The 25,779-nt window shown below is 42.1% G+C and overlaps 5 protein-coding genes across 6 annotated transcripts; 2 read left to right on the top strand and 3 right to left on the bottom strand.

The window, feature by feature from the left end:
- The first annotated feature begins 2,028 nt into the window (after window positions 1–2,028).
- LOC127767051 (replication protein A 14 kDa subunit) lies at window positions 2,029–4,073 on the top strand. 2 transcript variants are annotated; one of them, XM_052292271.1, is made up of 4 exons: window positions 2,029–2,192; window positions 2,297–2,316; window positions 2,641–2,898; window positions 3,760–4,073. In XM_052292271.1, exons 3-4 carry the CDS (start codon window positions 2,643–2,645, stop codon window positions 3,822–3,824), a joined length of 321 nt encoding a protein of 106 aa, XP_052148231.1. In that variant the 5' UTR covers window positions 2,029–2,192; window positions 2,297–2,316; window positions 2,641–2,642; the 3' UTR covers window positions 3,825–4,073. The 2 variants fall into 2 exon arrangements, with proteins under 2 accessions (XP_052148231.1, XP_052148222.1); XM_052292262.1 differs by lacking the exon at window positions 2,297–2,316 and having other exon boundaries at window positions 2,037–2,192.
- Window positions 4,074–4,788: 715 nt separating this feature from the next.
- Window positions 4,789–6,221, bottom strand: LOC127757144 (uncharacterized). Its single transcript, XM_052282583.1, has one exon. The coding sequence runs from the start codon at window positions 6,169–6,171 to the stop codon at window positions 5,200–5,202; it is 972 nt and encodes a 323-aa protein (XP_052138543.1). The 5' UTR covers window positions 6,172–6,221; the 3' UTR covers window positions 4,789–5,199.
- An 8,680-nt stretch (window positions 6,222–14,901) lies between these two features.
- LOC127778592 (uncharacterized) lies at window positions 14,902–16,644 on the top strand. Its single transcript, XM_052305214.1, has 2 exons — window positions 14,902–15,581; window positions 15,667–16,644. The coding sequence occupies exons 1-2, from the start codon at window positions 15,112–15,114 to the stop codon at window positions 16,088–16,090; spliced, it is 894 nt and encodes a 297-aa protein (XP_052161174.1). The 5' UTR covers window positions 14,902–15,111; the 3' UTR covers window positions 16,091–16,644.
- A 111-nt stretch (window positions 16,645–16,755) lies between these two features.
- Window positions 16,756–21,906, bottom strand: LOC127778582 (importin subunit alpha-1a). Its single transcript, XM_052305204.1, has 11 exons — window positions 21,547–21,906; window positions 20,516–20,612; window positions 20,328–20,419; window positions 20,105–20,236; window positions 19,804–19,989; window positions 19,556–19,719; window positions 19,371–19,449; window positions 18,379–18,507; window positions 17,762–17,889; window positions 17,274–17,643; window positions 16,756–17,149 (listed from the first exon to the last, which is right to left on the bottom strand). Exons 1-10 carry the CDS (start codon window positions 21,754–21,756, stop codon window positions 17,280–17,282), a joined length of 1,581 nt encoding a protein of 526 aa, XP_052161164.1. The 5' UTR covers window positions 21,757–21,906; the 3' UTR covers window positions 16,756–17,149; window positions 17,274–17,279.
- A 1,277-nt stretch (window positions 21,907–23,183) lies between these two features.
- On the bottom strand, window positions 23,184–24,090 carry LOC127759928 (pectinesterase inhibitor-like). Its single transcript, XM_052284140.1, has one exon. The coding sequence runs from the start codon at window positions 23,996–23,998 to the stop codon at window positions 23,465–23,467; it is 534 nt and encodes a 177-aa protein (XP_052140100.1). The 5' UTR covers window positions 23,999–24,090; the 3' UTR covers window positions 23,184–23,464.
- Between the last annotated feature and the right edge of the window lie 1,689 nt (window positions 24,091–25,779).

Genomic DNA, 25,779 nt, shown 5'->3' with positions numbered 1-25,779 from the left:
TATATTTGGGACGTAGGGAGTATATAGGCGACAACTATGAGCGATATGCTTGTCACTCCATACCAGCTAACACGCGCGGCTATCTATCTTGCTCGCCGCCATCGGCAAAGCTGCGGTGCATGGTTGGTCGATTTCTGATTGATGTCAGGAGTAGCGTACCATTGCTACTCGTCGTCGTCGTCGCTTGAACGCATCTTTGTCGTTCTCCCCGCGGCGGCGACGGCGGCACCGCCTCGTCCAAGGGCGGATGCAGAAAATAGCATGAGCGGGTGCTAAGGATCTACCACTTAGATAGACTAAGGATCTACCGCTTAGGTAGACTGAGGAAGCAAAAAAGTGTCAAAGGGGCATTTGCCCCCACTCGTTCCAGTTATGTATGCACGGAGTGAGAATAAACCTTAGACTATTAGCCACGCGCAAAACAAAAAAAACATGATTAGTATGATTAATTGAGAAATTAATTTGATTTAATCTTGCAATTTTAAAAATATAAAAATGAATTTATTTGATTTTTCAATCAATTATTATATAGAAAGTTTAGTACTTTAAAAAGCATGAATGAAAACCCGATCCCTACGTTTGAACAATCCCTAAGTTTTTCGTGGTTACGTGGAATTACTATGAAAATGAGTCTAAAGATAACATTCATGTAGTTATTCGAAAATTCATTAAGCGCATAAGAAACTGACAGTTTCGATATGTTACGTTATCCACGCACATTTTTTTAATTAACTATATAATAATTCTCTCTATTATTCCTTTTTTCATGAATTTTAGATCTATCTATACCATGCTTGATTACCAAAAATATATAAAGCTTTTGTTGTTTGATTTATATTATAAAATATCTCTGTAGCGTTAGCACATGCATATTACTAGTAATACAAAATGAAATTGTTGAAAAGCGTTCACCACTTTCTTAGATACATTACAGTTCCATATATTATCCTAGGCTTTACACATTCGATCAGGCGACAACTACGAGCGATATGCCTGTCACTCCACACCAGCTAACAAACGCAAACGCAGCTATCCGTCTTTCTCGCCGCCGCCGTTGGTGGCGGCGAAGCTGCGGTGCGTAGTTGGCCGACTTCTGATTGATGTCAAGAGTGGCGTACCAGTGTTGCCCGTCGTCGTCGTCGCTCGAATGCATCTTCGTCGTTCTCCCCCGCGGCGGTGACGGCGGTGGCCACCGCCGTCGGTGGCGGCGAAGATGCGGTGCGTAGTTGGTCGACTTCTGATTGATGTCAGGAGTGGCGTACCAGTGCTGTTCTTCGTCGTTGTCGCTCGAACGCATCTTCGTCGTTCTCCCCCATGATGGTGACGGCGGCCGCCGCTGTTGGTGGCGGCGAAGCTGCGGTTCGTAGTTGGTCGACTTCTGATTGATGTCAGTAATGGTGTACCAGTGCTGTACATTGTCGTTGCTCGAACGCATCTCCATCGATCTCCCCTGCGCCGGTGACGGCGCCGCCGCCTCGTCTAGGTAACATTTATATAGATTTTTTTTTTTGAAAAAAACGCGTGCATTCAGAAAAAAGGGAAACAAATTGAAAATATACCGTTTATTTTTTTTCTCTCAAAATATTCGGATGTAATTTTAGTCGCACAAACATACCGTTGATACTGTCGTCTCGCACGGTGAGAGCGGGACCTAATTAGCGAGACCGACAGCCTCGCCGTTAATCACTGATTAATTAGTGATTAATTATCTTGATTAGCAATTAATTAATTATTAATTGGATAATTAATCACTAATTATTATTAATTAATCGCTGATCAGTCTATTTCCAAAACGCTGTCGCACACTCACGATGCGAGACCGCTCCCACATCAGTTTGCCAAAAAAAAATACATCAATAATATTACTGAGGAAAAAAATATATGAACGGTATATTTTCAAATTTAATTCAAAACGAGAGTCCGCTGCTCTCAAACGCAGGAGGTTGGTTAGTGGCAGGAAAGAGTATTGGTGTTTTGGCGCGAAAAGAGTCGAGAGGGCGCGGAGCCTTGGCGCCACTAATTCAGGGAGTGGGTGGCAGTTTCGTAATAAAACTTGTTTATTTTCCGCGAGCTCCCGGAATTCCGTAGACCCTCTCCTGCTGCGTGCGTCCCCAAATCAGGAGTCCTCCCAACCCTCGCCGCCGGCGCCGTCCGCCCCATCTCCGACGCCGCCTCCCCCCGAAGCGAAGCAGGTACACACCACCTCCAACTCTTCCCTCTTCCTCCTGTTTATTCGATGGCCTCACGCTTAGGTCCATCTCTGCAGTAGATCTGATCGCTAGGTCCTCCTGTTTAGGACTAGGGTATCAGTATCAGGTATGGCTGGAGAGAACGGCAAATTTCCTTGGCTGGATTTTCTTAGGAGGGGAATTAGTGGTGATCAAGGAGGGAACCACATCGATTTTCCTGTCGCAAACTGAAAACCCGAGTCCGAGTGGTTGTGCCCTTCTTGGATTAAATGAATCAAGGAGTTCAATGAACTTGTGGGCTGGATTTACCATGTGCTTGCTAGGCATGATCCCGTGATAGAACTACCAGGAGTAGGAGATTTGTGGGATCCCAATTTGATTGCTTGCCTGTGTCATCAGATTGGTAATTCTGAATTGTGTTGATGAATATGAAAAGCCATGCGTTTTGCAGAGATGGATACATCAGGACCTGCAGCATTCGTCAATGGAGAGATTCTGAAGATGTTCGTCGGCCGAAGAGTGCGCACGGTGGTCCAAGCCCAGCGCGAGGAAGGCGGGTTGCTTATCGGGCAGTCCACCGATGGTCATCAGCTAACCATCAAAGGGGCCTCCGGTGCCCCTATGTCGCACTATGTGGAGATTATTGGGATCGCTGAACCCAATCAGGCCATCCGGGCTGAAGTTTGCACAGATTTTGGTGAAAACTTCGGTGAGAATTGTTGCGCCTCGCGTTCTTTTCCTCCAGTAAATAGTACTATGAATTGTTAGTCTGTACAGTTTGTTATCTTTTACATAAATCCAGACATAGTGCCTGTATCTTGCCTATTCTGATGCTCCCCCACCAATGGTTTTTTAACATGTTACATAGTGATTGGGGTTCGTTATTCTTGTGTTCTATATTTTCTTGAGCAAAAAAATGTACAGTTCGCATAAAAATCATACTTTCATAAGTACGTTTTGTTACATTTTTCATCGTATTCATGCTTACAAGAGCAAATTTCTGCCTTTGTAAATGTGTAGCTGTTTGTGTTAGATACGAATTCCCAAATCCAGAAGCATTCAAAAACTAATATTGATTGTTTAATTGTTGGACTTTTTTTACCTACAGCCAAATTTGACTTTAGTTGTATGGGAACTTCAATCTCACCCCTAATTGTGTCAAATTTGTGTCTGATTGATCATAGAGTAGATTTTAGGATGACATGCACTCTCATCTGGTTGGTAAAATGTAGCTTTTGAAGCTCATGGGCTTACTTCTGGGAATGAGCGATTTGCGATTGATCACCTAGAGTAGATTTCAGGTGGAAAAACATTCTTCAACTAAGTTGAAAATGTAGCTCTTGAAGTTCATGAGTATACTTCTGGGAATGAAAAGCTATTTTAGCTTATATGCCCAATGTTACAGCGTTTCTTTGTATCAATTAATAAAATAATCTCAATCAACGTTTCTTTTGTTCTCGTCTGACACAGGACAACTAGTATGTGGTGCTAAATCTTTACATTTGCTGCAAGAATTTTATCTTAGACACCCTCATTACACCATTGATCTCTCTATCATGTTTGTCTGCAGATCCTGCACCATTCAATGGACTGTGCAAGCTTGCGAATGGGCAGATGAAGGATTTGTTCCTGTAGAGGTCGGCATCACATACAAGACATTCTGCCAACAAAGCATGTTTCATGTTCATGATTTCTCTAGCTTTAAGATCCGTCCAACTGTTTTTGTCAGTCATCTCAGTATAATCAAGCTACTTAGGGTCAGTATTGGTGCTTATTAAGACATATTAACCTTAAGCTATGTGAGGACAAGCGTGTGCTTTTGTTGCTGAAGAGCTTGTGGTGTTTGCTCCTTCTAAGCAAAGCAAACCAAAGCGTTGTGCTGCATTGTTACTGTCGCTTGCATTTGGATCCTTGAAAGCTGTGTTTCTTGTTATGCTCTCCGGTGCATCTTGATGAAGTGAGCTAGTATGATGCTTTCTGATGAATTTCAACATATCAACATAGTAACCCAAAGTTTCAAATTAACTGCATGCTCATTGTCCTGATGCAAGCATATTACTTTGATTCATTTGTTTTCTGTTTATAAGGCGCTTTGGTGGTTGTTTCCGACTAATTTTGCACGCATCCACCCAAACTTGGGTCGTTTTCAGCATATATATGCTCACTTCTAAAAAAACAATTAAAATGAAGGTCGTGACTGATAAGTCTGAACATTAATCATTCATCCTCTTCTTGGAACAAAAATCTTTTCAAGCATTCAAGATCAAAATGCTTCTTCCTTGATAGGAGTGGATTGGTATTGTGTCACTCTCGTACCTATCACAGCGATTACGAGGCCTCATCTTTTTTTCACTTAACCATAGAAACATGGTATCTTGGTTGTGCTATGAACAAATCAAAGAGACAAAAGGAAAAGGTTTCGTTTGGGCTCCTCATTCGTGTCTCACTGCGTTTGTTAACTACTACCGACTTCAGTGTCTTCGCCGACAGACTACTTGCATCAACAACTACTTGAAAACACAATGGTGATGATGATGATGATGACAATTGTCAGGCTAATCTGTTTTTGAAAGCAAAAGGCATGACAATTTCACTGTATTAATTGAGGAGGAATATCACCTATAAGAGTTTTTTTTTAATGAATGATATATTTCACCACACACGCACACTAAAAATAAGCACTTTATTAGATCATGCAGAAAATAACAAGAATTAGTGGTATTAAGTTCCCATCAAAGTACCAAACCAAAGGCCAAAAGATCAATGTAGCCAGTCAAATGCATCACAGTGATTTGTACAGTTGTACTAATGCACATCTGAAGTGATGGATCAATGTAGCATTGCCACAAAAAGATAGAAACAAACAGAGCAAAATTTTAATTTACATCCTTTGTTTTCCTTTTCTTTTTTCATGCAAGCCCTCGCAAGATTACGTAAAGTGCTATTTGAACTTCAAAATGTGGCGATTTGGTAGTTTTCCCTTTGAAGGCGGGTTTTCGGGTTTACGCTTTTACCCAGAGGAAAGCGGATGCATTGACTTGGCAAGCCCGTAGCTCCGGGCCCCGAACCCGAGGCATCCGAGGACGAGGCCCTGCCGGTACGGCAGCGACGTCGCGCGCCGCCGCGGCGGCGGCGCCGACGACCTCTCCGACGAGGTGGACCGCCGCGCCGGCTGCAGCGACGGCGGGCACGGGCACGGGCAGGGCAACGCTAGCGTTGCTGTCTTCTTGGACCGCGACGACGGCCAGATGGACGGGGGCCAAAAGCCCGATGACCTCTCGGCGGCGGCGGCGGCGGCGGCGCCGGTGGCGGAGTCGCTGTTCGCCGTGCTGCCGAGGAGGAGGTCACGCAGCGATATCCGCCGGCGAGTGCTCTTGGCGGAGGACGAGGAGGAGGAGGAGGAGGTGGAGGTGGAGGAAGACGACGACGACGCGAAGGAGTCCGAGGGCTCGGCGATCTTAGCGAGATGCGGGCTCCGCGGCGGCGACGCCGATCTGGCCCGGCGAGGCGGCGGCCGTTGGCCGCCGCTCTCCCCCTCGTCGACGCAACCTTCCTCCTGCTCCCCGAAGCCCGCCTCCTCCTGGCGTATGGGCGAGAGGCACCCGACGCGGATGCGCCCCGCGACGAACAGCTCCTCGGCCGAGCTCATCGCCGCGGCGCCATTCCCTGCACCATGCTGGCGCGCGGCGAACTCGAAGTCCCCGCCGCCGCCGCCGCCGCCGCCGCCGCATCCGTGGTCACCGTCTACGCCCGGAGCATAGTGCGCCGCCGCCGCCGTCTTCGTCGTCGTGGAGGACGGCGGCGAGCGGAGGATGTAGTGCACGGGGCTGGCCGGGGCGCTGAAGAAGAAGAACTGCTCGCTGCCGCCGCCGTCATCGTCAGCGTCGTCGACGTCGTCCTTCCCGGCGCAGCGGCGGCGCGTGGGGCTTGACGGCGCCGTGGCGGCGGGGCTCCCGGCGGCGGCGTGGGCGTGGCTCAGCATCGGCGGCGGCGGCGGAGTGAAGGGAAGGGAAGGCGAGGCGAGATTTTGAAGGAGACGTGGGTAAGCGGAGTGGTTAGTGGCCGGGGGGGAGGTATTTGTAACTGTGCGCGCGCGAGTCTCGATCGTGGGCCCAGACTCGCGCTACTACGTGGGGCCCGTGGCATTTAGGTAAATCAATGATCATTTCTATTTCGTATTTATTTCGAAATTTCTAAAGTATAGACCGAAAGAAATTTCTAAAGTTTAGACCGAAAGAAAAAACAAATCATAATTTAGGCCGAACGAAAGAAAGGTGAAGATATAGGGTGTGATTGGTTACTGGCCACACTTTATTATAACTAACATTAGACAAGTCACAAAAGTGTGGTGAATAAATTGCTAACCACAAAGTGTAGCAAAGTTGACAAAAAAATCGAGTTTACGACAAGTGATATATGCTATTGAAAAAATATGGCAAGTCACAGTCAAATGGCTAACAAAATGTGGTAGCTAAAACTGTGGTATGGCAAAGTGTATTCCTTAATATCAAAGATTGTTCTTGAATTGTTGTGAGAGGAGTTGCGAGAAATGATGAGATCGAGTGTGAATAGTTATATTTGGATTAATTGGTAAATTTAGGTTGTATCATCGAAACCTTCGTATGCCTTTTGTACACTAAATTAGCTAATACTAAAGCACACGTCGCCATGCATCATACTTGATCTATTCCAAAATGTTAAGCAACAAACTAATGTTTGATCAGTTCCAATATTTCAAAACGAGTGCAATCTAGCATTCGAGCTGTGTAGTGACAGTGTGACACACACATAAGAGCTTAGTGCTGAGCCTTTCTCAACGGCTTAATTGCGCGTGTAGTTTACTACTAATCAATCTTTATATACTACCTTAAATTCGGCGGGGTCAACAATTCTTTATATGCAGGCTTCGATGAACGTGGCGAGCACCTGCATGCACATACGCAGGCTGGCACGCACAAACGAGAATATTTTTTTTTTAGGGAAACACAAACGAGAATAATTATCTATTATATTATTAAAGGAATAGAAAAAAGAGCTTCCACGTTCGCTCTCATAGCCTAGAAATTCTCACATTAATCGAAGAAAAAGAAAAAACAGAGTCCATATAGAATTACAATTTAGAAATAGCTGAAATTCGAAATTAAAAAATAAGGAATATTAGAAGAGGAGACTAGAGTTCATATAGAAATACAATTTAGAAGTTGAAATTTTGTTCTAAAAAAAGAAATAGTTGAAATTCGGAAATAAAAAATAAAGAATATTAGAAGAGTAGACTAGAGTCCATATAGAAATACAATTAGAAAATAACTGAAATTCGGAATTAAAAATAAGGAATATTAAAAGTAAAGTATAGAGTCCATATAGAAATACCATTAGGAAATAATTGAAATTCGGAATTAAAAAACAAGGAATATTAGAAGTAGAGTATAGAGTCCATATAGAAATACAATTAGGAAATAACTGAAATTCAGAATTAAAAATAAGGAATATTAGAAGTAGAGTATAGAGTCCATATAGAAATACAATTAAGAAATAATAGAAATTCGGAATTAAAAATAAGGAATGTTAGAAGTAGAGTATAGATTCCATATGGAAATACAATTAAGAAAAAAAAAAGAAATTCGAAATTAAAAAATAAGGAATATTAGAAGTAGAGTATAGAGTCCATATAGGAATTTAAAACTAACTAAAATTTGGAATAAACATAATAAAATTAAAAGTTGAGTTTAAAGTCAATATAAAAATACAATTTACAAATAACTAAAATTCAAAATTAAGAAAAACATGGGAATAAGAGTTTAAAGTCAATATAGGAATACAATTTAGAAGTAACTGAAATTCGAAATTAAAAATTAAAGAACATTGATAGATGAGTTTAGAGTCCACATAGAAATACAATTATAAATAATAAAAATTCAAAAATAAGAATAAATAATATTGGAAGAAGAGCATAGAGTCTATATAGAAATACAATTTACAGAAAATTCGGAATTAGAAAAAAGAAATATTAAAAGATGAGTCTAGAGTCCATATAGGAATATATATAATTTACAAATAACTAAAATTTGATATTAAAATAATTAATAACTAACACGTATATAAAATACAATATAAATATTACACATTAGTAGTTTTGTAAAGTTATTGAAAAATTTAAAATTATGTTGTCATTTTAATATATTTGAATAATATAATGAGAAAACATATATGCTATTATATGAGAGAAAATATAATGATGCCAGCCGCGCAATCTGCGCGGGCCACCATGCTAATTATATTATTAAAACAGCTTTGAAAGGAGACACCATGTTCGTTGTGGGGGCTAGAAATTTCTACATTAATCGGCGAAAAAGAAAAAAAAAAGAAAAGGAGAGTCCAAGTAAAAATAAAATCTAAAAATAGCTGAAATTCAGAATTAAAAATAAGCAATATTGAAACAAGTTTCCATATAAGAACCTAATACGAGATTAATCAAAATTCGAAATAAAAATAAAATAAAATCCAAAATTAGAAAAAAAAAAGAGAGTCCAAGTAGAAATTCAATTTTAAAATAGCTGAAATTCGGAACTAAAAATAAGAAATATTGAAAGAACTTTCCATATAAGAACCCAATACAAGATTAATAAAAATTTCAAAATAAAAATAAAATAAAATCCAAATTTTGAAAAGAAAATGATAGTCCAAGTAGGAATGCAATTGTAAAATATCTGAAATTCTAAATTAAAAATAAGAAATATTAAAAGAAGAGTCCATATAAGAACCCAATACGAGATTAATTAAAATCAGGAATAAAAATAAAAATAAAATCGGAAATTAGCAAAAAAAAAAAGAAGAAGAAGAGTTCAAGTAAGAATACAATTTAAAATTAGCTTAAATTCGGAATAAAAAAATAAACAATATTAAAAGAAGAATTAAAAAATAAAATAATATTCAATATTAGAAAAATTAAAAGAGAGTTCATATAGGAATATAATATTGAAACAACTGAAATTGAAAATAAAAAATAAAAATTTTAAAAGAATACAATACAATATGAATTAAAATTTGAAAAAAAAATAAATTCTGAAATTAGAAAAAGAAAAATAAGATTTCAATTAGGAATGCAATTTATAAATAACTAAAATTTGTGATAAAAATAAAGACTATTGAAAGGAAAGATCATCTAAAACACATGACAAGATAAATTAAGTAATAGACCTATAAAGGAATAGAGTGGTGGCGGTTGATACGACATATAAAAACTGTTAATGAAACACCAAATAGAATCTTAATTACGATTAAAAGGAGGAACGACAGACAGACCGTGAAGCAAACGAGCAAGGCGGTTGCCGGAACTTCTAGAAAGTAACCCCCCATTGATAATTATATTCGATTTTTAAAATCTCAATGACAATAAAAAGGAGAAGCAGCGAGCGGGGTGTATAGGAGTATAGTTGCAGAGCCGCCAACGGTTGACAGGACTTCTAGAAAATAAAAAATGAATTCCAACGATAGTTATGTTCGATTTTTAGAATCACAATGACAATAAAAGAGTAGGCGGCGGACGGGCCGTAGAGGAGTATAATGGCATCGTTTGACGAGACTTCTAAAAATTATAAAAAATGAAACCTAACAAGACAATAAACTCTAAAAACTACTAGGTCCAAATTTTAAAGGTTCAGAACTTCTAAAAAGTAAAAAAAAACAATGATAATCATGTTCGATTTTAAAATCTCAATGATAATAAAGAAGGGAGGCAGCGGACGAGCCGTAGAGAAGTACAATTGCAAAGCCGCTGACGGTTTGGCAGGACTTCTCAAAAGTAAAAATGAACTCAAACGATAATTATGTTCGATTTTTAAAATCTCAATGACAATGAAGAGAAGAGACAGTGGACGAGCCATAGAGGAGTATAATGAAAACGTTTGACGGGACGTCTAGAAATTATAAAAACAAAACCCAACGTGACAATAAACTCTAAAACTATAAGATCCAATTTTTAAAGGTTCCAAGGAGAATGAATAGAAATATTGGTAGATCAAGCAAGCAAATAAAGAAGGAGATGATATAAGGGGTAGCAACTGGTGTGACTTTTAAAAAATTATATAATTAGAAACACGGGGATGATAAAGTTTGGTCTTTCAAAGTCTTAAGACAATAAGATTGCTATTTAATAAATTTTAAATAAAATCATACTATAAAAAATATATGATTTTGTTTGGGTGCTAGCCGCGCAATTACGCGGGTCACCCATCTAGTTTACTTAATTAGTGCGAAAAATACAAACACGAACACGGTCGAGACAGTGGAGAAAAGTGAGAGGAATTAAACAACCAACGTCAACAGCAACAACACGTAGCGCCCATGTATAGATGTATAGTACAGGTGGTGACGAGCAATATAATACGGAGTATATCTAGCTCTCTCACAGAGAAAAAAAGAAAAGGAGAAGTGTATTTGCGAGTAATCTACGGGCACATTTAATTTTATGGGAGAAGCGGCTATAATATATCTAGATCGAGTGTATATCAGTACTATATAGGAGTGAATCGTAGATTAATTTGTAGTGGTGGAACGTACGTGGGTGCCAAAGTTTTGGCAAACCGCTCCTTCGCAAAAGCTACATGTTAGTTATTAAAATAAAAAGCACAAAATACACCAGTGATATGATGGTAAAATCGTAGATTCATGACTTCAACTATCACGGTTTAAATTAATCCCAATACTCACAAATATTACACGTACATATAAATTGATTTTTAATGAGGATGTGTCACTGATGTCCGTCTATTTGAACGTGGGTACATGCATGTAGTGGTAGTTTCAAATTACTTTTTATTTTATTTTTTCCTTAGTAGAAATTATTGGCTTTCACCATCAATTAATAAATTAATGTAAATAATATTTATGGTTTTAGATTCATCATAAGAAATATTTTCATATCATATTATTTACATGTTAAATTATATATTTTTTAGGAATTAATGGATAAAGTTAGAAATATTTGACTTAATTATATTAGGATACATGATAAGTAATCAGAAATGAAGGGAGTATATAAATTTATGTTGTAGTTTACGTGAACCAGCGTGTACATTACGAATATTAGGTACGGTGTGCAGTGCCGTTTTGATCTTGATTTCACACATAACACAAGTTCATTTTGATACATCAACAACTTTATTAAAGCATGTGTAAGTATAGTTGTGTGTGTCTTTTATGTAAATGCGAAAAAAAAAACTAGAAGCAAATTGAGATGGAACTGTTAGGATTTCTTCTAGCCCTGATCCACATGTATGTCCTGGAACGATGACAGACGCGTGTGGCGTGAGTTCAGGTCACATTTTTCTCTACAAGCATAAAGACATAAAGTTGTAGGCCTCCTTTCGCTTTTTCTCCGAGAGATATCGAGACACCCTAACTAAACTATCAAAGTAATCCTTGGATTGCAAGTCCAAAAAAGGCCACATATTTGGATTGAGCGAGACGATCGGTCGATGATTTCGGAGCCTGTCGGCTTAATGGCAATTAGGACAGCATGTTTAGTGGTCGGCTGTTGAACATCAGATACAATTATCTGCTAATCTGCAAGCGACAAGGGAACAAATGTAAACCCCTTCAGATGATCGGTTTGTCCTCAATCGATATATAAATCACTCAGCTTAACATTTTTCCCTCTGCAATATTTCTTCTCAAATATAAGAGATAGTACTATCTACTACTACTAGTTGTTGTTGGCTTCTTCTTGCTGCATTTTTTTTTCTGCGAGATTAATTCGTTTTATTTTGCAATGTTGTTTATGTGTATTAATTTTGGGAGGTTTAATAAATTGTGAATGAGATGCTGGTTGTTGGTGATGATGAGGATTAGAAATGGTTGCGACCTACTGCTGAAGCAGATGTGCACGTCCTCTCCAAGCTAATCAAACATCAATCGACTTGGAACGAGTAGTAGCATGGGTCTGGGTCAGGGGCAGGATGATCACTTGCAGCTAGCAACTCGCCTTCACGTAGCAAATTGCAAAAGGAATGGAAGAAAGTGATGGGCGATAAGGATTTTTCGACTTGTTCAAAGTCTTTCTCGAACGATGTGTTAATTATAGTTCAGTCCTCGTCGATCTGGATACTCTCTTGTTTAAGGTAATACGTTTTATTTATGTTTTTTTGCAAAAAAAAAAATCCCTTTCTTTTATCGGGAACATGAGCTTGTGTAGCAAGATGATGTGGTACGTGAGTATTGGAACAAAATGGCCCAATCATCTCCTCTCAGCCCAAGTAGATGTTTTGGGTTTGGATTAGGGCCGTTAGCCTGACGAGGCCTTTTCAGTTTGTACGGTCTAGGTAACCATTGAATAAGCCAAATGACATATTTACGAACGAGAAGTAACTTTTAAATAAAATAAGCCAAATGATATATTTGCAAATGATAAGTAATTTTTAAATAAAACTTTTATATGTGTGTCCTTAGCGACCTAAAAGTAAATGGTGAAAAATAAACTTCGATGATAAAAACTTAGAAATCAGCTTCAAATTTAAGTTTAAAAATTTAAATTTTGGCTGATAAGTATAAGTATAACCGAAAAAGTGGGTCCTGTAAATTATCTGCGAGATTTATGCTGGCAGTCCACTCGTCAGCCAAAACCGCCGACAGCTGTTGCTGCTGGATTTTGAAGCGTGATTCATATAGCGGTCCATTTTGAATGGACACCATTGATACGAACAGATCATTTCGATTTTGTATGGGATACAACCGTATCCGACGAAGCGCCGATCTCATTTTTGTTTCTTTTTTCTTTTACGCTAGGCGGCGGTTTTAGTAGGCGTTGGATGAAAGAGCAACATTACAAAGGATACAACCAGAGTTTATAAAAACCGTGCGGTTATCAAAACTTTTCAACTTTTGAAACCATGGTAAATCTCACGAAAATCACATAGTTACCGCGATAACTGATCCACGGTTACCTCACCCAAAATAGTTTGGTGAACCCTGAGTACAACTACACCGATATCATTATGTTTCTTGTTTGATGCAAAGGCCATTCTCTCTGGTACTATAAAAGCAGAGTCGTCATTCTCTTTAGTACTATAAAAGCAGAGTCACCATCTGCCATTCCGTTCGTGCGCATGTTTGCACACTCCACGTGAGTAACAATACAACGCTTTATCATCAATCATCATCCTAGACTATCCCTAATTATATGAGCATGGTCCATTACATTGTATAAGTACTTCTACTACATATACTTAAAAAATATCTTTATAGGATTCTTACGAATAATAAACATAATTGTTTTGATTTAACTAGATGAAAATTACGGAAAATCTAAAATTTAGACATACTCACAAGTTAGCACGATAATTGGTGCTAGTGAGAGTTTAGTAAAAAGAAAAAAGAAAGTACTACATATACAACAGAACTCACACTACCAAGGCTTCTGCAGCTAAATTGTTGCTAAGCGCTTGCTCACATATATTCTCCTTAATGGATATAAATCCTCTTCGGAGACAGATCTAAACCCTCGTATCCTCTCTCCGTTGCCTTGCCGCCGCCCGAGTAGGTCACTGGCCAGTCGAGCGGCTGCCAGGAAGGCGGTGGCGGGGTTGTTACTCGGCAAGGACCTTGCATCCTATGTTGCGACGAAGTGGGGCTGTCAAGTCTAGGGTTCCCGTCCACAGATTTGGCAGTAGCACAGGAGACAGCAGGGAGGTGGGCAGCGGAGGCATAGCGACGACGGGCGGGCCCACGCCTAGCCACGTGGGTTGGTGTCGGGAACGGAAGTGGTCGGGAGGGCGGCGGGTAGCGGTGAGGCTACAGTAGCGGCGTCCCTTTGGGCAACGGTGGGTGTGGCGAAGGATGGTGGCAGCCTAAGCGTTGATGGTCAGTCCTCGGCAGGGAAAAGGTGGATCCGGTGGACGTGGTCCCTAGGCAGTGGTGGCGGGCTGGGAGTCCAGGAGGCGGAGGAGGATTCCGTCGACGGTGACGGCCCTATGGATGACAGAGGCATAGGAATCCAGCAAAGTGGAAGCGAATCCTATCGACTTGCGTTTGGTCGGCTAATTCTAACTAGATGATGATGAATGAAGGTGGGCTAAGCGGTGGTGTATGGCGTCAGCTCACTTCAAGCAGATGAAGATGGCATCAGCGAAGGTTCGCAACTATGGCATAATTGGGCAGCGGCGACTAGTCGACTTCCACTTGCCAAATCTAGCCGTTTCAAGAGAGGATGTCGAGAAGCAGGGTTGTACCGAGGTCGTAGGTTTTTCTTGCTTCTTCGTCTTCTCTTCTTCTTCTTTTTCTTCTTCTTTATTGTTGTTGTGTGTTCTTCTCTTTGTTGAGGTGTGAGCTATACTTTTGGTTATATAAATCCTTCGTGGATGTAAAGATTGGATTAATGAAAATCCATTAACTTAAAGAAAATCTGCAAATGACTACTGGGGAAAAGTAATTCAGCATTATCAAAGCAAGATAAAAGAAAAAAGAACAACTTTGTATAACATGGCTACATCACATGTCCACACTCTTCTGTTGAAGAATTGAGGTGCAGGATCAGTTGGGAGTGTGAGCTGATTCATCAGCAACTCGTAGCCAAACCCAACCTTTACAAGCCCTCTCGATTCGCTGCCTCGTTGGCACCGGAAGGCGCTCTCGCCTCTCCAAAGCGAATCAAATCGATCGATCGCTTTCCCCGCCAAAAAGCAAGGCATGCACAGCCTCGCTGAAAGCAAACCGAATCCGAATGTCGCCCTCCACCTCCACCGCACGGAAACCCTCGCCCGGCGTGGATTCCTTCCCTTCCCACCGCTGCAACCCACCATTATTCTCCTCCGGGCACCACGTCGAACACCTTATATACGCCGGCAAAAGCGAAGCGATCCGCAGGCGAAATCCTTTTGATTATATTCGTTGGTGTGGTTGAGCTCGTCGGGGTGAGTAACTAGCATCGATGCAGGCGGCGATGCCGGCGGCGGTGACGCACGACGACCTGTCGCTGCGGAAGGCGCAGGAGAGGCGGGCGGCGCGGTCGAGCGGGCGGGCGGCGGTGGCGCTGGTGTCGCTCTCGGTGCTCTGCGGCATCGTCGGCTTCATCCTCTGCCTCGCCGCCGAGGGGTCGCGCTCCGAGGCGTCGCACTACCTCATGACCGTCGGCGGCGGCGGCGCCAACGCGGCGGCGAACAACGGGCAGGTGGACGTCTGCTTCTACAACTCCAGCGGCCGGGCGCCGCTGGCGTTCGCCATCGGGGCGTTCCTGCTGCTCGCCGTCGCCATGTTCGCCGAGCACGCCTACATGCTGCTCGCCGTCGCCGCGCCGGACTCGTCCGCGGCGGGGCTCGCCGTCGCCGAGGGACACCCGCGCGTCCCCTCCGACCCCGCCAGGCTCACCTGGCAGACCTGCTGCCTCTTCTTCGTCACCTGGTACGTCAATGACTAGTCTACCGCCATTGATGACGCCATGATTGGGGTTTCGAACTAACGCTCGATCGTCGCTGCTGCGGCGCAGGATCTGCTTCGGGCTCGCGGAGGTGATGCTCATGGTCGGCATCGCGGTGGAGTCCGGCCACGTCAGCGACTGGAGGAAGCCGCGGGCGGTGTGCCACCGGGTGCGCCCGGGGGTGTTCGCGGCGGCGGGAATCCTGGGACTCATCACCGTCGTCGTCGGCTTCGTCGTCTACGTCACGGCCCTGCAGACGAACAAGCTGCGGGCGCAGCACCCCGTCGGCGGCTACTACGTCGGCCACGGCGCCCCACACCCGGGCATGCCGCCGCCGCCGATGCCGTACGGCCCGCACCCGCACCCACACCCGCCGCCGCCGCCGGCAGCGGCGGCGACAGCACCAAGCGCGCCGGAGATCACGCCGGCCGCTTGCCAGGTCCAGCCAAGCCGAGCGGCGTGCGTCACCAAGCAGTGCGCTGATGCAGTTTGAAACGAGTAGAAGAATTTGGAGATTAAGCAGAGACGGTGATGTTTAAAAGGCATCTACTCTTTTCCGCGTAACATGTTCTTTCGTGATTTGCTATATTAGAGCATTTGATTTGAGTTATTTGCTTGTATGTCACACCATTTGTTTTTAGCACAAACATGATTTGAATTGTAAAGCACTTGATTCGTGATTACATCTCAACAAGTTTCAATTTAATTTACTTGGTCTATTAGCCTCCGCTGTATCATCTATTCGGAAATACGTGCAGCATCCATCACAAACAGGTAGACCGGAGTTACGGCTCCTCGGCGGTAAGCACGGTTATCACGCAGCCTTAGAGGTAAGCACTGTTATCGCGCAGTAACCGCAGTAAACCGTATGACCATGTAAAATTTATCAAAATTTCAAATTATTTTTAAAATTTATTTGAATTTAAGGAGGTTACCGTGAAATTTATCAAAATTTCAAATTATTTTTAAAATTTATTTGAATTTAAGGAGGTTACCGTGAAATTTATCAAAATTTCAAATTATTTTTAAAATTTATTTGAATTTAAGGAGATTACCTGGTTTTCCTTTCACCGTACCCCTGCGGTAAGAGTGGTTCGGTTTTGCAAACCCTACTCAGTGGTATTAACTAAAAACGCAGATGCAAAGAGATCACTAGAATAGTAGAACCGAACAAACCCTAGCAATATATAATTTAAAAGGCATAATGGTTTACATGTCCGGACAAACTGCAACTCAGCACACTCCTGACGAAACTCAAAACCAGACGGGTTCAGGAATGTGTTGTGACGGCTTTGCAGAAGCTTCGACTCAGGCTATACAAGTAGCAAAATGTTGCACACCATACTAAAAGATGCAAACACTACATAGTAGTAGCCTGATGAAAAACGCAGACTTCAAAGCTTTAATCCCTGTTACAGACGTAGTGATATGATATCCGTGACCAGTTGGGAAATAATGTAACCCTGGCCCCCTTGAAACCTTTAGCTTATTGAACCACCAGAACAATTCAGTACCCCGCACAGTGGCCACAATTTACCACCTCTGGTCAAATCTGTCGAGGAAATTTGAAATCATTACTTGTTGCCTCAAGTGAATGATACCAGAACAGAAAGGATTTATGGTAAGAGTGGAAACAACCCACAATAAACACAAACCATGTTGAGGATTGAGAGTACCTGTATTTATTTGAATTGAGCAGCACCACCGCCTTGGCCAAAGTCAAAAGTAGCACCTTGGGGAGCAGCTACCGTGGTAGCTCCCATTGTATCATCCTCCTCATCCATCCAGTAGGCCTCAAGAATCTTCACAGCTTTTTCATAGATCTCATTGTTATCATGGCTCTGCAAGTTCTCAATCTTTTCCAAACCTTCCGCTTCATCAATCATCTGGGAAAAGACATTCACATCACCCGCAGCCAAGGTCTTGTCGGTTTCTCCTACTTTAAGAATGTTCTCGAGACCCTCCAAACAAACTGTAACGATTCTTATATCTGGGCAAATAAGAAGATCACACAATGGCTTGATGCAGCCCTCGCTCACCAGATACCTATTTTAACAAACCATACAATATCAAATCCAAATGAAGCTTAACATGAAACTATGAAAGCGGTTATATTTGCATTTCATAAAGCTGAATAGAACTGGTGCAAGGTGAGTAAACATACTTGATTTGATCATGGCTACCGCCTGAAGTAGCATTTGAGATGGCCCATGCAGCTTCCTTCTTGATATCAAACTCTGCCGTTTGGAGCAGATTCACCAGAGGACCAATAATGCCAGCATTTATGACAGCCTATGGTAGTCAATGCAGCAAATTGTTGAACATTTCAGAACATGCACAATCAACAAGATCTATAGCTATAGGCTATTATAGGTTAAGGACGAAAGATTGCAGCTAAGTGCACAAGTTCCCAACCGTGTAAATGAATCAATCATCCATATGCTCCCATCCCCTCCCCTTCTAGGACCCCAGGTCCCAGCAGCAACATTTAGACTAGTGATTAGACTGCCATTGATACTTTGCGAGCAAATCATACATAAGGGTTTCTTTAAGTTACTACCATGTTCTCAGTCTTTGTGCAACAAGGATGAGTCTGCTAACAAGTGTAATCATCATGAAAGGAAAAGTTGACCTGAAAGCTTGCATGGAATATGAACATTGTGTGGTGTTTATGGTTTGGAGAGGGAACACAATTAAAACTACTAAGTATGCACTACACAAATCCTTCATGACTTAGTAGAATGATGAGCATGTCAGTATTTTTTAAGTCTGTACACATACCTGTATCTGATCTTTGTTACCAGCAGTAATATTTGAAATAGTCCAGCAAGCCTCTTTCTTGATGCTTTTCTTGAGATTTTGTGTCAACAGACTTAGGAGGCAAGGGAGGGCTTGATGATCAATGATGCACTGTACAAAAAAAGCAATTAACTTTCATGCTGTGATCTACAGTGGATATTTCATATTATATGAACACCAGCTTTAGCATAGCAGAAAAATTCTCAGCTCTCCTAAAACTCAAACAATAATAAGTATACAATAAGAAAAGCCAAGTTTGGCTGAAACAAGTACAGCAGCTATGACTTGCTGCAAAGCAGGCAATGAATTTTTAGGCAAACTAGCAAATTGCCTATGCGTTGCAATGAAAAAAAAATCATGCTGTGCACACTGCATGCTCATCATTTGAAGAATATGTAGACTGGCTCTTTTCAACCCCTTTATGGATTCCTTCCCTGTAGATCTTACCAAACAATATGGACATTATTTTTGTGTAGACATTGTTCTTTTGGAGGACGTTTAAATTTATTGAGCAGTGGGTTTCACCCAACATGGAGGGCCCATACATTAGTGATAGAGGTAGTGCTGGCAGATTCACTGCCACCACCACTACTACCTTTTAAAGTAGTATAGAGTATAGATCTAAGTGATACTGTGAGAGGACAAATCTCAAGTATTTAAGTGACACAAACTAGACAAATCTTTAATTGATGGGCGTAAAGAGTAGGTCAAATTGCCAAACATGTGCATCTACATATGACAAATATGTGCATTTATTTTTCAATAGTTTTTACAAAACATTTTCCACATTAGATGCAACCTCTAGATTTAATATCAACTATGATATTAAACATTTTCCACAAGCCTAAAATTTAATATCAACTGTGATGAACACAACCTCTAAATATTAAGCTCAAGATTCATGAGTCTTAGTCCTTGATATCAATTGATACAAAATCTGTCAGATATAGAGATGCAAAAAATCAACACAATACCTGAGTTTGCGCGTCATCTCCAGTTACAATATTTCCAACAGTTCGTAGTGCGGGTATAAGCACTGAAGGTGATGGATGGCTTCATGTTGTAAACAGTATAAAATATTAAAAAGGGTATAATGAGAGTAGCAAATAAGAATCTAAAGGAAAATGGCAGAAAATTGTAATGCAATGTTGTCACTTACAGGAGAAGCTCCACAAGACGGGGGCAAACACCAGCTTCAATCACGGCTTGGATCTTGTCATTAGTGCCATCAGATAAATATGAAAGAGCCCAGCACGCATCAGTGAGAACTTCCTCATCATTGGAGTGAATAAGCCGTGCCAGTGCTGGAAGAGCAGGCCTAGTCTATTGACACCCAATAAACATCATGTTAAGGAACTGTCTTTCCCCTACTAACTACAGTAGAGTACAAAGAAACTTTGTCCAAACCTGTTCAAATGATGGCTGTGGTTTTCCTCTGCAGAAGTTCGATAAAGTCCAAGTTGCATTCCTTAGCATAGAGAGTTTAGCGTGCTCATTCAACTGTGCTAGCAGAGGCAGCAATGCACCATTGGCAAGAACAAGGTCACGGCACTTAGGGGAATCACCAGCAACATTGCCCAATGCCCATACAGCCTTCAATTTTTTTTTCAAGAGGTAAAAACATTAATAACTCCAACAATGCACTCAATCAAAATAATATCAAGGAAGTACAGAAAGCACAAAGACAAGTCAGGAGATGATCGGATACCTGCTCACGAACATCATCACTAGAAGAACCAAGAAGCTTCACAAATATTGGTACAGCCCCATGATCAATGACAACCTTTGTATTCTCCGAAGTGCCAGATGCAATGTTTGTAAGTGCCCACGCAGCTTCGAACTACAAAATTTAATTCAAAAGCACCACAGTAATAAATCCATTTTTATTTGAACCTACCAGATAATGAAAATAATATTGTGTTGGCACACACCTGTAGCTGGGGGAAATCCTCTCTGGTAAGAAACTGCACGAATCTAGGAACAACGCCTGATTGAATAACCTCTTCAATTGGAGGGCTCCTCTCTAATTAAAAATTGTAATGGGTGTAATTAGTAATTAACTTTTGTTCAACTATTATTTTCACAAGGTAACAGCCCAAAACATTTAAGAGGTTTGTACCTATAGAAAGCAACTTGCGGAACTGTGTTGTGGCCTCAAGCTGAAGGTTGTTATCGTCCGAATAAACTCCACCAATCATAGCAGGAAGGCTTTCGAGCTACAACATTCAACAGAGATATCAAATACTCAACTTCCCGTATTAAACCCCAAAAAGGGTTTAAAAGCAGTTTCCCTCTCTTTTAGGGGTGGTGCAAAAAACAGAAACCAGAGGTAGTTTAACAGTAACATAAATGTATGCGTTATCAATGTGGGACGTCTCTAGAAACATGACCAGAAACACTACTATATGATTTATGTGCTTCCATGTACTAAAGACAAGGTTCAGTCATAAGGAAAGTTGCACTGGACCCTCAATTTCAAGATAGCACAAAAAATAGCTATAAAGATATAATATGGCATCAGCTCATTTGTATGCTTCTATCAAAACATAAGATGAAACAACAGCAAGATGTACACTAAAAATTATCAGGAAGATCAATCATTATTACAGTTCCTGGTCACCTAACTAATTATCCGCAGTGAATCCGTGGAAGATTTGATCCTAAGACCACAATCTACATATCCTAAAACTAAAACTAGATCACTGGAGCTAGCAGGCATGTACCTGGAAACATTTCAAACGCTAGGAGTTCGCAACCGTGCCAACTAACAGTACTTCTAATATTGTCAACAGAAGGAGAATCAGAAATCAAGTGACTAATCGAGGCATCGAAACGTGGTGCTAAGTGTTGCCTACATCTAGCAGGAACCTACCCTCACCCGCACGCTAGTAGACATGCGGGGGGATGAACTCGCGCACACAATCACATACAGTAAACGAAGACAAATTCCTCAGAACGAACTGACGAGGGTAATAATAACAAACTTAAACAAATATGCCGCAGACGAATCAAAAACCCTCTCAAAAAGTGCAATCCAATCCAACACCTACCTAAAATATGGGATCCAGGACACGATGGGATAGCGTCATCGGAGGCAGGGGAGGGGAGGGGAGCGGGGGGGGGGGGGGGATCGAGGAGTATACTACTCACCTTCTTATCGACGCCGGTTGCGGCGGAGGCGGGGACGGGGGCCTGGGCCTGGAGCCCCTCGCGGCGCTTCTTGAGGAGGCTCTCCTCGCGGCGGCTCTTGCGGATCTCCACCATGTTGTCCTCGCGCCGCCGCCTCCCCTCCTCGGCGTCCACCGCCACCTTGTAGCGGTTCCGCCGCACCTCCACCCGCTCGCTCGGGCGCAGCGACATGGCTGGCTCGCCGGCTGGGTGCTCTCCCCCCTCCTCTCCTCGCGGCAGCGGCGGCGGCGGAGGGAGAGGCAAAAACCCTAGCGAGGCGTCGGGGCGGAGGAGGAGAGGAAAGAGGAGGAGAAACCCTAGTGGCCGCGGGGAAAGGGGGGGAGTTAAAGCTCACCCACCACGATCCAAATATTCTCTGCGATTTATTTTCTTTTTCTTTTTTTTTTAATCTGAAGAGTCTGCCACAATGACCTCTTCCGCGGGCCGCGGCTTCGTCGTGTTGAGTTTCGAGAAGGAAACGCGTGTTGGGCCCACCGATGATTGAGCCCGGCCCATCTGTACATAGTCTCGGTCAATTTTCATTTTTTTTTAGAAAAAACTCGTTTCTTACATCCTTCAAATTTAGCTGTACAGATCTGTTGTAGTATTAGAGTAGGTACAATAGCAGGCTATAAGCCAGCTGCAAACATATTTTAAAGAGATAAATAAGGAAAGAGAAGGGTAGCGGGCTATAGATTTGTAGCCAGCTGTAGCACGGACTTCAAGACACAGTGTATATATGACAGGTGGGACCATGTATTAATAGTGTAGTATGTAACTATTGTATGAATGAGCTATTAGATTGGCTATAGATAAATTGGAGCTAGTAGTTGGCTACACTATTAAACTTGCTCTTAGGAATTATTCAATGGTGTGTTAGGTAGTAATATTTTAGGATGGTGGTAGTAGTGTTGTTTGCTACTCTCTCCCTCTTAGAATATAAGAATTTTTAGGGTTGAGCACGGGTATTAAGAAAATATGTAAAATTAAATGTGTGAAGGTTGTGATTGGTTGTGAAGTGGAGGTAAGTGAAAAAATTGAATGGTGAAGGGTTGTGATTGGTTGAGAAGACAATGTTGGTGAATAAGTTGTTATATTTTGAGACAAATCTTGAGAATTATAAGTTGTTATATTTTGGGATGAAGGGAGTAGTAGAAAAATTTTTAGTGAGGGGCAAATAAACTTATTTCTATTGCACAAATCCTTCAAAGTCAGCCAGAAATTCAATGCTTTGAAAATAAAATGTTAGCAAGAAATTATTGCATTTTCAAGGTCTTATGAGCTGAAGCTAATTTCAAATTTTCGAAGAAATACACCTTTCTACGAAGGGAGGGGGGGGGGGGGCGGGGGGATAAACTGTTTCATGTGCGCATCCTCCAAATTCAACCGGAATTCAGTTCTGGGGGGAATTAGCTAGAAATGCATGCATTTTCAATGTCTCCTAAGCTGCAGTTGATTTTAAAATCGAAATTAAATTTAGCCTCTGGAATTGCAAATATACAAAAATCTTTATTTATATATAATGGTGCTACAAAAGTATACATTTAATTTAGTCGCTGTTACACTTCAATATACTGCTCATGCACATTTTGACATCAAGGATAAATTACAAACAAAAAAGAATCAACAACATTTCCATTCAAAATTAGAAGACCCTCTTGAATGTGCCTTCTCTTTCCCGAGACCAACAATTACAAGTTAACACATTTTTCACTAAGAAAACAAGATCGTTAAAAAAAAGAAGCGAAAGAAAACAAATTAAAAAGAGAAGCTTCAATCACCAGCGCTGCTGGAGCGCGCTTGCTCGCTCTCACGCAAAGGGTCGCCGGCCGGCGGCACGCGTGCGCGGTGCGCGTGCCGGCACGGTGGCGGGACGGTGGCGGGCGGCGAGAGCGATCGATCAGATCATGTTGGAGAGGGAGCGGCAGATCTCGGACATCTCGAGGAGGGACCGGTTGAAGTGGTCCATGGGGTTCTTCTCGCCGACCTTCCTGAACTGCTCGTCGCAGCCCTGCATGTCCTGCGCCGCCATGCCCATCATGGCGCGGATGGTGACGGCGTCCTTGAACCCGATGGCGCGCCGCGCCGCGCCGAGGTTGTCCTCGACGTCCAGGTACAGGCTGTCGCACAGGTCCAGCGCCTTCGCCGCCTTCGGCGTCGCCGTCTTCACCGCCTCCGTCAGGTGCTTCCGCGCCGCCTCCGTGCGCATCGCGAACGCGTCCACCTGCATGTTGAGCACCGCCAGCGGGTCCACGGCGGCGCCGTACTTGGATGCCTGCTTCCCCGCTGTGGCAATGCACACCTCCGGGTACGACGTCTTCTTGCATATCTCCGCCACCTCCTCGTTCTCGCCGGCCGCCGTGGTCCAGCAGGCCGCCGCCGCCACGACGGCGACGACGAGGAGCAGCGTCGCGTGCGCCAGTGATCTCGCCATGTCTGCCTCTGGTCTTCACTAGCTAGTCTCCACTCGGTTCCCAACGCCAACGTTGTCGTTGCGGGATCGATTGAGGTTGGCCGGAGACAGGGGCGAGAGGGAGATAAATACTCGCGAGGCTGATCCGCCGTGGGGCGGTGTGGTGGGGGAAGCGGCAAAAATGGCGGGTGGCCTCCGGCTGGCCAGCTGCTTCGAGCCGCTCGTTTGGTGTTTGCTAAAATGCCAAGCTTTCTATTTTTGCATGGAACCCGCGGAGCCGTTGGAACACAAAGATTGCAGTAAAACTTCTTTTTTGGAAACATTTTGCATTTCTTGCCAAATTAACACATGCATGGTTTTAACTTGGTAGCAAAAGTAAATAACTAAATACTGGGAATATATTTTATCTGCAATTTTGCAGAAAATCTGTACATACAAGTACAACAATGCCTAGATTGCACCATGCATCTGCAAGCCAAGGGATTAAAGTGTACATTTGTGATCACACCAGCTGTCCATGGATGATGGGGATCACGGTCCTTTGCTGTGGTCAAACAGACCTAACCGAAAAGTCTGAATTCCTACCGCGCCACAAAAATTGTTGTCTAATTAATCAAGCTATAGTATACATGTTTTTTTATACTCGATCAGGTTTACAATCAAATTTGGACAAACTTTTAAAATTTTGATAATTAATTTTGTATCAAGATGAATATGTAAAATCCTACAAGTTTTTAAGGCAAATCAGTTGAAGGACTTAAGAAATTAATGGTTGGAATTTCAAAAGCTTAACCAACGTATGACGTATTATTCTAAATGCCAAATATTTATTGCCAATCTAGCCCTCAAAGGGTCAGTTTGGTATTTGAGGTTTCCGTTTATTCACATCAGTCTTCTAGTAGGTATAGTAATTTTGGCTTAAAAACATCGTGGGACTCACTGGATGTGTCACATGGTTAATCCTAATCAATATTTCTGTTAGAAAACGTTTTTGCCCTTAATCTGCATACACACTAAATAAGAGAAAAAAAAACAAATAGAGTTGTACACGTACTTCCTATTGTTTTAGCATGTGCGCACGAGGGTTGAGTTTTAAATGATTGTAGTATGCACATGGAAGTACATAAATATTTCCTTTTTAGATAAAACCAATAAGAAAGTATTGTACGCAAAATTCAATAAAAAACATCATATAATGATGGGTTAATTGGATCCATGCTATTACAAATATACCTTTTAGATAAATGACACTACTATTCACATATCAGCTACATGCCACTGGAATTTGGGAAAATTGAAATCGTGTCACTCTGTCAAGTTTCCCGTCATATCCCTAGACGTGGAACCCACATGTCGGTTCCATCTTCATCCATCCTCCCTCTTCTTTCTTCCTCACGTATAGTTGATTCTAATAGAGATTTTTAATAGAAAACGTGACGGAGTGGGGCACGGTTCCAATTTTCCCAAATTTTAGTGGCACGTAGCCGATATCATAAATAGTAGTAACATTTATCTAGAATGACATATTTATATTAGCATGGATCCAATTAACTCTATAATTATTGTTGGATACTTGGATGTACCGCTGACATGAACTTAGTTATATGGGTGTCTCGTCATACATTTTCACCACATGAATTGCAATGTACATTTCCCACACACACACACATATATATATATATTAATAAGGGGTATAAGGGTCGTTGATCAACCATCCATGTAGCTTTGTAAGAACATGTTCAGTTAATATCTAAGAGAGAGGGGTTAGAGGGAACTGAGGGAAAGCGATTATACAGCAGTAG

Source organism: Oryza glaberrima, chromosome 1, assembly GCF_000147395.1.
Source record: "Oryza glaberrima chromosome 1, OglaRS2, whole genome shotgun sequence".
Taxonomy (NCBI): domain Eukaryota; kingdom Viridiplantae; phylum Streptophyta; class Magnoliopsida; order Poales; family Poaceae; genus Oryza; species Oryza glaberrima.
The sequence above is the reverse complement of the archived record's forward strand: the minus strand, read 5'-3'. Positions and strand labels throughout refer to the sequence as shown.